The sequence below is a fragment of the Motacilla alba genome, chromosome Z (assembly GCF_015832195.1).
Source record: "Motacilla alba alba isolate MOTALB_02 chromosome Z, Motacilla_alba_V1.0_pri, whole genome shotgun sequence".
NCBI lineage: Eukaryota > Metazoa > Chordata > Aves > Passeriformes > Motacillidae > Motacilla > Motacilla alba.
In genome coordinates, this window is record NC_052046.1 from 20,335,355 (window position 1) to 20,349,133 (window position 13,779).

The following is a 13,779-nucleotide window of genomic DNA, read 5'->3' on the forward strand; positions in this document are numbered from 1 at the left end:
CTTAATCAAAAGCCCCAATGAGAATTTATAATGATTGGTTTAATGGTATTATTTACACAAACTAAATATCACAAAACCCCCTTCAAAGGGTTGTTAGTGCAATTTTATGTCTGTTTAGTTAAAATCACTCAAGTTTTTCCTTTTAATATCCCAGACATTCCCTTTCTGATTTAAGCTCCACAGTTCTTTGGGCACAGACATTTTTCTCCATCCTGTACATTCCCACAGCACACAAATTCTTTGAAGCCATGCCACCATGGAGAAAAAAAAAAAACAAACCACAAAACAACAGTGCTTTTATTTTCAGCTGGATAACTAGTATGTTTTCCCAGGTTAAGGAGAATGTGGGATAAACCTCTTTTCTGTATAAGTAGTTTCCCTTCTAGGAACTAACTAACAGCTGATAAGCAATAAAGTTCAGTGACTTACTATATTTGCAGTATATGGTTTTTTATGTTTTCTTTTGTCCTCTCTCAAGATAGATAGGTCAAGATTCCTTGACCACCAGGATTGTGAAGCACAGAAAGGATCCCTACATATAACACAGCTCTGGATTCCATTCTAGGGAATAAGCAATCACATATTAAGAAAAATACATTAAGAATTACTTTATTAGATCGAATCCTATGTGACTTAAAAAATGTTTTCCCTAGCTACAATCCAGCTTATCATCACAATTTTAGATGCATTTGATTCTTTCTCAAAAAGAAGCAAACAAAGCGCAAAGCAAATGTTTTGTTAATTGATGGATATTCTGTATAGACTTTACATTTATTATAGGAGTACAACAAGATTTACAAATCAAATATAAACCATTATCTTCAAGTAAAAGAGTATGAAATGTCATTCTCTCACAATTCACCTTGTAATAGGAAAAGCTTTTCAACAGTGTGCTGAATTGAAAGTCAGGCTGAGTTCTCAATAGGATAAAAATACCCAAAAATATAATCTCCATACTGTAAAAATGTTGTGCTTGATGCCTATTGTAGTGTCTAGCATTAACAAAATTTATCCAACACTTAATCCAATAGTGAAGTGTGAAAGAGGCCAGGGTTGCTCATTGGGCTTCTCCTGATACAATGCTGTTCAAATATGTAAGCTGCTTAGAAAAGGAAAAGGGGGGGGGGGGGGGGGGGGAGGGGGACACACAAACAAACAAACAATAAACAACAAAACCCAAACAAAACCAAACAAAACAAAAAAAAACCCAGCAGGTAATGGCAAAGATGATTTTTCTTCTGTGCTCAGTATCAAGTCCCAAAAGTTCTACCCAACAATTTCTATTTTTTTCATTTTTTTCTCCTAGTGCTCCCTCTCTGGCCATTTTCCAGAATACGTGACCAAATAACAGGTATGCGGGTCTTGGAGATGACCCCACATAAATGGAGCAGCCTAATGGGTTGAAGAACCAGGGATTACAGACTGGGTTAATGCCTTGGATAGTCATTAGTGCACTACCGAATAGCTGCAAAAAATGTAACTTCTTGTAAGGAAGAAGTATTTTGGTAAAGAAAGAAACTCTACAGGAATGACAATTAGGTCATCTCTCCCCCTAGGCAGTTATATCAACACAACTGAAATGGAAATGACATGTTCCTGGTGGGATTATTTGAATACATGACCACTTGTTAGAGGTTCCCATAGAGTACCTGTGAGCTGGATACACTCTCCATTGTCATGGACAGGAAAATAGACTGTGCCACTGTGTATGCACCAGTCACTACAGCCCTGCAGGGTGCTTCAGTGCACAATGACCCACTGCACAGGCCTTCAATGCAATCTTCCAGGGACACAGCCAATGCCTCAGAACAGCAAAGACATTTTCTGGTTTCTGACTTACTGTGTTAGTTTGGCACTGATCCTGGAACTTCCATCATAGACTTAAGGGGCTATCCCAGTAAAAGGCATTTCATATATAGGCTGCTTTGGAATTAACTACTGCATCAGCCTGTCATGAGACCTACAGCCACAGCATAATTCATCCTTTCTAGTATTCCTCAATCCAGCTGCCCTGTGATAGACAAACACTATCTATAAGATAATCAATACAGTTAACCATGCAGTACAGCCGAATGGCTCTGAATATAGTCTTGTAGCCAGCAGCAAAGTTTCATTCCTCCTCATTCCATTTGCTGTTGCTGTGATGTGAGCCATTAAGATCCTTTTCATCTCTTAACCCCAGAGCCACCTTCATGACTATTTCTTTTTATCTGTGGGATTCCATTAAATTCAAGTTGTCCAACTCTACATCCTTCTTAAACTGAAGCAAATGAGATGAAAAAAATATTAAAATATCTCTCCCCTAATATTTTCAACATTATTTTATGTCAGAAGTTGAGGCCTGAAATGTCTTGACCTCATTATTTTAATCTGTATTTTATTTCTTTTGCTCATCTATTTCACATGTTGCTCTATAGCTTTATCAATTAAGTTTGCTAAAACTTGCCTTATAAGCTGCAATTCTTTATGACTGATAAATATTGCTTTTTCTAATAGTAATTTTAGTCTAAATTTGAGCATACTGTAGCACACTATGAATTATTTGAAAATAATAGACTGTTTCTTCTACATACAGTTACTGTACTGCACATGGCAGAGTAAAATAGAATCTAATTACTGGGAGCATCCTACTTGTATGTTCTTTACTGGGTCTACACTAAGAAAGAAAAAGTAGCAATTACCACAACATCTCACGTTGTAATCTTTGCGCACTTTGTAACCTTTACAGTGCACTTTGGTCTCCATGACAGCCCAGACCTTATTGTCCCTTTGGTCCCTGTGAGAGCCCAGATCTTATTGTCTCTTTGGTCTCCATGAGAGCCCAGATCTTACAGCTACCTGATAATATAATCTGCTCTAGACCTGCAGGGATTGTATATTGAAATACAAGACAGATCACAGGAATTATATATCATAAATATAGGAGAAAGCCTGAAATGAAGGTTTCAGTTTTCCAAATCACCTCCACAGACAAAAAAGTGAACAGACTCTAATTTAATTTTCCTCAGCAATCTTCCAGCCTTTCTTACTCTCACATTGCTTTAAAATTGTTCCATTCTCGTGTTTGAAGATTGCCATTAGCATCATAAGCCAATTTTCAGCACGTATCAGCTCCCGGTCCAGCCACAGTATCACCGCAAGAGATCAAATGCCCTTTGAGGAGAAAAGGACGGCGCAGGGATGGAAGTCGCCCGCTCGTTTGTCTGGGCTGCCGCGGCATACACGCTCACCGTCCTGCGGCCGCCGTGCCGCCCTTCCTTCCACGGAGCCCCGCCTGATGTGCAGCAATTTCCTACACCGATTCATAAGTGTTCTTCATTCCCTCGCCCCACTTCATTTAATGCTTCCTCCTTTCTCTTGCTGTACATTAGGATAGTCGGGGGCTGCGGAGGACACCCCGCCTAGCAGGTGACTGCCGGCGGGCGCTCGCCCGTCCCTGCCATGTCCCTGGCCTCGCTCTATGGGATCACGATCTCTGGGTTTGGGTTGATTCCTCGGGCCTGAGGGAACGGAATTTCTTTCCCAGTCTCCTTTGAAAAGTTATCGTTCATTCCCACAACCTTAATTCTCCCCGCCTCTCTTCTCGCTGGTCACAGCTCGCCGCCGGCGCTGACCCCACCCCGCTCCATCTCTGCCAGTCAGGAGACGAGAGGATGTGCCAGCCTCTGGGCTCGGCGCGGCGCCGGCTGGCGCGGGCATTGCCCTCGTCCCCGCGGCAGTAGGGTTGGCCCTACTGGACCCTGGCCGCCGCCGAGGGTCCCCCGCCGGCCGCAGCAGCCGCCTGGGCGGCCCCGGCTGCCGCCGTGTGCCTCCCGAGGGCGGGGGCCGCGCTGGCGGAGCGCTTTTCGACGCCGTTTGTCTCCCGTCTCTTCCCGTTCGCGGGAGCAGCTGCTGCTGCGCAACCCCTTCCCCGCCAGCCCGGTAGCTCCAGTGCCGTCGCCTCCTCGCAGCCTCTCACGGCGCGGCCCGGTGAGCTGAGCGGGGCCGGGGCGGCGGGAGGCGCCGCAGTCGCCCGTGGGGCCGAGCCACGCCCGGGCCGGGGGGCGCGGGGTGAGCGCGGCGGTGCGGACACCCGCCCGCAGCCGGGGGAGCGGCCGGGCTGTCCGTCCCCGGGTGAGCCCGGCGCCTGCCTGAGAGGCAGCCCCGTGCCTTCCTACCCAGGGTTAACTCGGCGGGGCCGGTCGGGCCTGGTCGGGCTCGGGCGTGTCCGGGACAGCGGCTGCTGTAGTGCGCACACAGCCTGGTGTCCCGCGCTGTCCTGGGACAGCGGCACCCTATTCCTGCTTGTTTCGGTCTTTACGTAGTGCAACAGCTAGTGCCCGTATGTGTAAGAGCATGAAACAGGCCGCTCTGACTTTGGGATCTCTTGGAGAAACGAGATTACGCACGCTTACGCGTGATGTCCCAGTGACCCGCCAGGTCTGTTCCCTGTCAAAGCCATTTACGCACTGCATATCCTAGCTGTGCCTGGACGACCTGTTGACTTGGGCAGCATGCAGCAGGGGGTTTAGCAAGTCCAGAAATTTGTTGCAAGTAACTTCTTTTTTCTAAACTTCCGTTTATTGGTTAGTCTTGGTACAAAAGTGTCACACTGGCCACCCTCTGACATTAACTTCCATCCTACGGAAACTGTTCACACAAGGGCTGAACTGGTAGAAGAGTTTGTAGACGAGAAGGAGATCCAGAGAAGCAGATGTTGCATCTTTCTGCTTCTCTTCTTTGGCAGCCTGGAGACAGTTCTTTAAATTTTCTGTCTCCCCATCCTGAGTGCTATTTTATTGAGAAATGTTGATGAAGTAGGTTTTTTAAAGCATTTTTCTTTAATTAAAAAATTAAAAATCGTAATTTCTTTAATCAGAAATACTTTGGAGATCAGAAAGTAGCAGCAAGTTTTTAAAGCACACCCTAATGTCTTTGTGGTTGTCTCTCTGTCTGGTAAAGTGTCAGTTCCTCCTTTTCTGGGAACAGGAAGTCGGGGTATGAACTCCTGTTGGCTAGGACAGCTCATTTAGTTTTTCTCTGTCATCCTCCTACAAAGCTGACACTCACCTAATTTTTTTTAAGACTGTCAGTAACTGTTGCTGAAGTTTCAGTGCCCTAGTTTCTTACTGCAATATAATTATTGTAATTTTCATGGCTGCAATGTTCCGAAGGGGTCATAGGTGATTTTTGAAGAAAAGGCATTGATAATCACCTGTGCTGCTGCACTTATTTTCTCATTTTTATGTATTTGTGAATGAAGGGCAAGTTAGTTGAAATTCTAGACCAGATTTCAACAGAAACTTAGGGGATTGTGTTTAGTTCTTCACTGTGAACACATGAGAATTTTTAAAGGAGTCCTACTTCATGTTTTTTAGCAATCTTTTTGAAGACAGAATGTCTAAAATGTAATATATTATACAATTTGGACTTTATAAGAAATTTAGATGATTTAGATAATTTTTGTAATCTGTCTAGTCTTCTCAGCTGGTAAAATTTTAGTGAGTTCTGTGTCCAGAACTTGCATACAGCAAGAATAGCTGACCCATTTGAAGGAGTTCACAAAATAGCAATAGCAGTTGGAGATCAAGAAAGCATTATCTCTGAGGAAAAAGAGAAAGATTTATTTAGGTCAAAGACAAGACTGAAGCTAATATCTAATAAGTGTTTAAAGTTTTTAAATGTTCTGCACAAAAGAAAAGGAGCAATTTTGTTCTCTGTATTAACAGCAAATAAGGGAAATTAGAAGAAACTTCCATTTAAGTATTAGGGAAAGAGTTAATAATAAAAGATAAGAAGACAATTAAATAGTTTGGGAAGGCTGTAAAATCTTCATTAAAGTTCTCTAAGAGATTAGACCAATAACTTCCAAGAAAGGGAACTGAGACTGACTTGGAAAGGAAGTCTTAGGACTCTGGTATTGGTTTTACTGGGACTAAATAATAAACAAGAGTGAAGGTCATCAGACAATAGCTGTGGAAAAATATAGGCTTTTAAACACTCTGATGCTAAAACACATCCGTATGCTACTTGGAAGGCAAGCATGACCTCACACAAAGCAACTGACCTGAAAGCAGTTCAGCCATGCGTGACCTAGTACTAAGATGAAAAGGCCCACTCAGGGCCTGACAATATTTTCAGAGTTCCAAATGAAAAACTTTTTATCTTCATGTAGGCACTTTTTGCTGAAGGAGAGCAAGACACTATGGTTAAACTGCATTTAACTAAACAAAAAAACTTCAAAATCTTGTGTTCAAATGCATTTATTTGAACTTACGTGCAAAACAAAAGTGCATGCCTGTGTGATAAATGAGAAACAGGATGTGTGTCAAAACCTCTGCAATGTGTTAGCATGCATCTGTACAGTTTCTTCTGTCCTTTGTGAGGTTTGCAAAAGACACACACATGCAGATTTTTAATACACCTTCTTACTTTTTAAATACTCCTAGGCCAGAAGAACACTTCAGCCTGCTGTACTGTAATATTTTAAAAAGTATCCACTCACTTGAGTTGGATTTTTCCCATGTAGTTCACTATCAGCACTCTTGGTTTCACAAAACGCATCAAAGTACAACCATGCTATGTGTGTCAAAACACATATGCTATGTACTCATTTCTCTTATGTAAGTGTAATTTTAAATAAAAGGTATATGCTGAACTAAGAAGAACTTCTCAAAGGGTATAACTAACTAAACAAAATAAATAAACAAAAGACCTTTTATTTTGCAGTAAAGCTTGGAAGATTTTATATAGATGAGGAGGATGTTTACATCAGCTCAAATGCCAGTGATCCTTGGAGAGCCTTTGTTTGCACGAATTGAACCTGGTCTTTTAAATATAGCAGGTGCATTTATTCATCAGTCTTTTATCTGATTGCTGAAAGGTCTATCACCAAGTGGTTTTTGCCCTGCTCCAGTCATCAGCCTCAAATGAAGCAGCTGTTCAAAAGATAGCAGGACATCCTCTTCTCTAAGGGGAACAGAATGTATATAGAGACTTAAATATATCATTTGGATGATAAAAAAATACAGCATAAAAAGTGATGCAAGGTATGTATCACCTCATATCAAGAAGGTATTTGAGTAGATAAGCATATGGCTAAAAAGAAAGTGTTAGTAGGTTTATGCAAAATATCTTTCAGTCCATCCTGGTTGATCTTAGATTTGATGCTCGCACTGAACTGTTATAAAATTAAATTCATTCTAGAAGTGTGTTATGAATTTGTGAAGAATAAATTCATTAGAACAGCTTTAAAGTGTTTGAGTGATATAAAGAAATTTGTAATTGATAATCATTCTGTCAATACCCTGTGGTGCCTAGTGTTATAACAGCAAAGGGATACAAAGTACTTCTAAAAATTTTCAGAGAATTAATTTACTTTCTAAAAAAATTATTCATAGACAGGTTCATTATTTTATGCGTTACATTCTAAAATGTGTCTGATACAGAAAGTAGCAGCACTGACAAAGCTAGGCTAGTAAAAACTAAGTTTTAGTTAAGTAAAAACTGAAGTTCTGCTTAAGTCAAAGTGTTTGAATCATTCCATTTTTGTCAGGAGCAAGACTGTTTACTAGTATAAGTTCTTAGCTTTTATGTAATTGTCTCTTGCATGATCCTTTGCTTGTCTGTCTTAAGATTTGTTAATGGACCCTTAAAAATTAATTTTAATTGTGATATTGCAAGGACATATTTAATGTTTGCCTTAATTTCACTTCTTAAGCTGAGAGTGGATCTGATTGTTAAAAACTGCACGTATACTCAGTGTCTGCTGTATGTGTACATGTTTCTGCTTGTCCTTGTCAGGCTATATTTCAGACCTTTACTTTTGTAGAAAAGTAAAAGTTGTGATGAATGGAAACCTCAGATGTAAATAGAAGATAATAAGTAACCTCTCTGTGTGTTTCATTGTCTTTGATTAAATCAGAAAACAAGGCAGAAAAAGGAAAGGTAGAAATGGGGAAAATGCAAAAGTCTGTATGTTTCAAAAGGCAAACTGCTCTTCAGGCAGCCTTTAGTGAAGACCTCAGAGTTTCAATAGTTAGTGAAAACTAACTATTTTAACTATTTTAAAAAATTTAAATGTTAAAATAGTTGCAAAATTAGGTGTTTGGACTCTGAAACTTTTTACTCTGACTTTTACTTTTATAGTTCAGCATGCCTATCAATGAGTGCTGTGCACTTTGGCACTCGGAGTAGGCCTAACTCTACTATAGGGCTTGAGTTGCCATGTAGATGAAAAAGATTTTCTTTATTTTTTTCATGTAGCTAGCACAAGGGGGTAAAAACGTAAGTACTTTGAAAGAAAAGTTGGAGGATCTTTGGAGAAAATATGATAAAAAAGGGAAGACTTTGGAGTCTTTTTTCTTTGGAGAGAAGATCAGAGAGACAATCAGGATGCAGCAAGATGCAAAAAGATAAAAATAGAGTATTTGTCTTGTCCTTCTGGTGTCTTAATGTAGGTCCTGTTTCACAAGGAGGTTAATACAGGTCTTTGAAAAATGGTTGCACCAATAGTGCTCATCCTTGCACACAAAATAATTTAAGGGAGCAAGTCTCCAGGGGCACATTGAGAAAAGAATCTGTCATCTACAGTTTTATGCTGGCATTCAGTATTGTTATCTGGCATTATATGTGTGTATGTTTATTTATTCCTTAGGGTAGCAATAACTTATTGCTATGGACATATACCAGAAAAACTGGAGTTATCTTTTGTCCAAATATTGGACGAGCTTTTTGTATGGTTGATTGGTCAGTTTTGTTTTATTTCATTTTGGTTTTAGTTGTTTTGTTGTTGTTGTTGCTTTCCAGTTCTTTTTGCAACCTGGAAGTAACCAGCTGTTACATGTTACTATTTAAAACATCTAGATGGCATGCTATACAAGATCAGAGTATGTTTGTAAGTAAAGTATTAGTCTCCTCTACAGTGGTGAGAATATTTATGGACTTCAAGGTCTCAAGAGAAAAGCAGTGTTTCAACAGGTGACCAAATTGTATGCTTTGTGGTCTTCACAGGTCAACATACAGAGCTGCAAAATCCCAAGCTGACATAATGAACAACCAAGAGGCTGGTGTTCTGTGTTGCTGGAGATGTAGGAAATACATAGCAAATTCTGTTTTTCTTGCAAAATGTAATGGGAAAGAAACATCTCAAGTAAGTATAGCTTCTTCTGAGGGAGTTTGTAAGTTCTTCTGGTGCCGTTTATTTTAAATGAAGGAGAAGTATTAGACTTAGCCTCACTTCGTAATTAATCTCTTGTATGTAGTAGAGACAGTTCTGTAGAGAGTAGTGGAGGAAGCAATTTTAGTGAAGCCAAGTAGACAGTGATCACCTTCATGTTCTGCCACTTGCAGGCTGGTGCTCATGGACACTTGGCTACTGGCCTCTATAGAGCACTACCATTTCTAATATGAAAGTGGGGTTTGGTTTTGATGGTTTTAAGGAAGACTTTTTTTTTGTTTTAATATCTCTTAATGGACAACTCTTTGTGTATAAGGTGTATTTTAAAGACTGGTTCTAATTTCCACTGTGGTAGTTAACTGTGTGTAAAATATCCCTACATCAGAAATATTTGCACTTCATTTTTTAAATATGGGCCATAGTCTGTGCACAAAAATAGCTCAGAAGATAAGTCTGCCCTGAGCAGGGTTATACCCTGATCAGTCATTTATATTGTGTTTATTAAAATAAACAGAAGGATAATTACAGAGAGTAAAACCATGACAGAGTATTTCCTACTGTTTTATAATGGCAGCTACTAGTCATAAAGAGCTAGGGTGTACCAAGTGTACCAAAAAGGCTTATAGCCTCTTGAATCAAAGTTAAAAAGCAAATAGAAGAGAAGGTGGTGATGTTTTTTATTAACATGTTAGTAATGCATAACATTCTTTTGCACTAGAGAGGGTACAGCCAATAGATGTAGAAACAAATTTTCAAGATCATGACAGTATTATCAATAAACCCTATTTTAATCACTCTGCTTACAGAGTAGTGTCTGGAAGTGTCTTGAAGTTCTGGAATAATTTTCACACTTTATATTTGACGATTCTTTTGTGCATGGTTTGAAGTGATTTTTAGGGGAGAATGTGGAAATTCCTACTCCTTCCATGGAAAAAAATGTAGTGAGAAGAAAAAGATATCTTTGTCCAAGCTCCCCATGATGGAGCTTTTAGTCGTGGATGGAGATCCACCCATCATTGCACACGACTGAAGCAGCTTCTTCTCCATTTATGTAGATAGCAAATTAAAAAGTGTAATTTAATGGTGTATCTAAAGAGGTTGGGAGGGAAAGACTATGATAAGAAGATTAATGTTTTAAGCGTGTTATCACAGATGAATTATAGACCTTCAGACAAAGACATAGCTAAATAATGAATGAAAAAAATGTGGAACAAATTTTAAAACAAGTGTTGAAGTTAAAAACACAGTATAAACACTAATAATTAAATGCATATTGAAGTGCAGGTGGTCTTCACAGATAGGATAAAAAGCCAACATAGACATGATAAATGGATCTGTCTTCTATCAATACATGTAGAATTTTGAAAAGCTTCTATCTTCTGTCTATAGCTCCACTTCTAATTTTCAGCAGAATGAAATTTTTATTTCAATTACTTTAATAACATGGGCATCAACAACTTTCCTTATTCATAAATTTTAACAGCTGATTTTAGGAATTTCTCACCAGAGTTTCCTTATAATTTTAGCCATCCCTGTAACACTAATTTAGTTAGTAATTAGGTAATTGTTTTTATTTTAGTATCAATTAGTGGAATGGTTTTTAGATTTTTTTTCTCTTCAGCTGATCACATTATTGCTGTAAAAACTCTAAAATTGCTAAGATTACCTGGTTACTCTGTTAGTTATTCTAAAAAGAATAAGAAAATTAATTCTATTCATTGCATTTGCACATTGCTGATCATAATCTTCATGTAAACTATAACTTCTATTTTTCTGTCTTTATTAAAAAATTAATCCAGCTGACAGTGATTCTAAAATCAGTTTCCAGATATTCTTGGAAGGCCTACAGCTGCATACTTTATGTTCTTTTAAACAAAACAAAACCACTTCCAGATGCCTACATTTCCACAGGAGTTTGCCCAATATTCTTAGATTCAGAAATAGAAAATTACTGACAATATATTAGCAATGATTTTTAGCTTAAAGAAACACATAATATTTGAGATTTATTATTTGTTATTGTTTACTGGTTTTGGGGAACTGACTTCTGGCTATATTCAAAGGAAAAAAAGCCTACATAGATTTTGAGTGCAATTATTTTATTAACAGATATCGCGATCTTCAGCTGCTGCTCAGAAATGTTGCAGTGTATGGCATGTGAGCTTAGAAGCCATTCCAGAGTGGGTGAAATGTGTCATTGAAAAGGTAGATTTTTTTTTTTTCTTGCATCTTCATTATTCAGCATGTTAAATAGTTAAGGGGGACAAATTTCAAGGACACTATTCTGGCAAGGTCCATGTATGTTACAGAGACCTTATGACTAAGGGAGTTCTTCTCAGGAACTTCTGTCGTTACCTATTACAGATGGTTTTTTCCTCTCTTAAATATTGTTTAATTTTGTTGTGCTTTTTAATATATGCAGAAGTGCTACAAGTGATAAATTCTGTTTCCTGCTCTTTAACAGATGGATGTGTTTATGGCTGTCCAAATAACTGTCATAGGCATCTCTGCATGTTTGTCAATGCTTAATATTATATTTATTACCCGGGTTTTGGGGTTTTCTTTGTTTTGATCATCATATCTTGTAGTACTAACATATAGGTTGACAGTGACAACAGGAAGCATGTCTCTCCATAAAAGTGGACTGCAGATTTCTTAAGAGATCTGTTTTTGGAATATGGTGTGTTTTATACTTAAGTCTTTCATACTTAATGTGCTCTTATGTCATATGAATATAAAGTAGATACTTTTCTGCAAACTCAAAGGTCTGATGAGAAGCCAGTGTCAATGCTTTTGAGTTTTAACTGCCCATTTGTAAATTACAAACCATTTCATAAATTTCCTGTTGTACTGACTGCTTCAGTTGGTATTTTCTCTAAGTTGTTTTAGATCTGGAAGTTAATGTTGTGGCATAGATACTAATAAGCAGAAGCGGTGGTTTTTTGCCGCACTGATTTTCTTTTATGAATCTTTGATTTTGATAAGTAAATTTTATTTGCATTCCTTAGACTTCTCCTTAGACTTCAGTGTAAAATTTTGCTGTATTTTAAGTAATTTTTGGCCTAAGCAAACCCATACTGAAAATGATGCACAAAGAGAAAAAAAAAATTGTTATGACTGTAGAACTAAGCATACAGAAATTTAGAAAACCTTCATCTTTTTTCTTTGTATTGCTCTATGTGGGATTTTTCTGTTAAACATTAATTAAACTTTTTAAAATTAGTGATGTCTTCTACTTCAATGAATATAACAGAATAGTTATGTTCAGAAACACTGATCTTGGAGGTGTGTTTGAAAATTACAGCTTATGAGTTATGAGTTATAGTATGAGTCACTTTACAATATTGAATAACCATGAATCTTTAATAATAAGGCAGTTTTTTACCTTTTTTTTGTATTTTAAATTATTTCAGTATAATTGAATTCAATACTGATAGTAGTGTTATTCTTTTCACTTTTAGCTTTTAAATTGCTCTTTTGCACCTTTAGCTTTTGCATTTGAAAACCTGGAGGGTCAAATTGGGGACCAAGGAAATACAAAACCCACAGAATGCTTGACACATTTGCTTCAGGCTGCAGAGGAGCAATTATCTGTGTACACCTTTGACATATTTGTGTTCATTGTGTCACTTAATATCCTTTGAACTCTCGCCTCATTCATTTTGTCTCCTCTGTCAAGATCCTGTGTTTTTATGGGAAGGTGGCGGGGGGGGGGGGGGGGGGGGGGTGCAGGGTGTGAAACAGTTCTGACTTATCTGCAGATCCTACTGATCTCTGAATAATTTTATGATCATGTGTTATTTTCTCCTGTATGACTCCTGAATCAAAGGCTAAATCATTTTGCATAAGCTCTAAGTCTATTTGCAGGCTGTAAAAACCCACTGCTTCCCAGCTGGTTTTTTTTATTTGCCATCTGTCCCTGTTCTTAACCAATCTCCTTGGTTTTTGTTTACATATTAGTATAGTTAATCTTCAATAATTACAAATATGTAGCTAGTGCTGCTAGTGACCTTTACTGACCTGGATTTTCTGTTACCCATCACTTATCAGTTGTTTTGGTTTCTTTTTCTAACCATTTCAATTTTTTCCTCCTTATGCAGTCCATCACTAAATCTGTGTATCCTCAGCTCCCTTTCAGTTCTTGCTGATTTTCCCCCTACCACCTCCTCCACTAGTAGGCTGTTACTTCTTTTACTGAGTCAATGCTTCCACACTCCATTGCCAAACTCATGCTAAATCAGTCCCAGGCTCCGTGGTACTGCACCTCATCTCCCAGTCTCTGTATACATGAGGCACAGAGATGTCCTTTTTCCTCCATAATATGTCTTGCATGTCCATTTTTTCCAGGCTTCTAGCCTTCTTGATTTTTGTGAATCACTCCACCTCTCCATTTGAAGATTCAGGATGCTATTCCATCCCAGAGAGACCCAATCAAGTCATGAGAAAGTGCTTTTCTCTTAATTTTAGTGTTAGCCCCTGGCATCTGGGAAATGAAGTGTGGGAGACTTAAGAGTAAATCTCTGAAGAAGCTTAATTCTTCTTTGGGAATAGCCTGTGTACACATTGGTCAGTCTTATAAACTGAGAGCGATTGTGCATGTTTACAGAATTCTCAAGAATTTG

The 13,779-nt window shown here is 38.5% G+C and overlaps 1 protein-coding gene across 10 annotated transcripts in view; it reads left to right on the plus strand.

Moving 5' to 3' along the window:
• The first annotated feature begins 3,777 nt into the window (after positions 1 to 3,777).
• Positions 3,778 to 13,779, plus strand: part of RNF180 (ring finger protein 180) — a 78,629-nt gene continuing 68,627 nt past the window's right edge. For 4 of the 10 annotated variants that reach the window (XM_038124061.1, XM_038124066.1, XM_038124067.1 and 1 more), the window contains exons 1-3: positions 3,778 to 7,028; positions 8,992 to 9,130; positions 11,267 to 11,362. In XM_038124061.1, coding sequence (XP_037979989.1) covers positions 6,994 to 7,028; positions 8,992 to 9,130; positions 11,267 to 11,362 — 270 coding nt within the window. In that variant the 5' untranslated portion in view covers positions 3,778 to 6,993. The remainder of the gene's footprint in view (positions 7,029 to 8,991; positions 9,131 to 11,266; positions 11,363 to 13,779) is intronic. The other 6 variants (XM_038124058.1, XM_038124059.1, XM_038124060.1 and 3 more) reach the window with 6 other exon arrangements.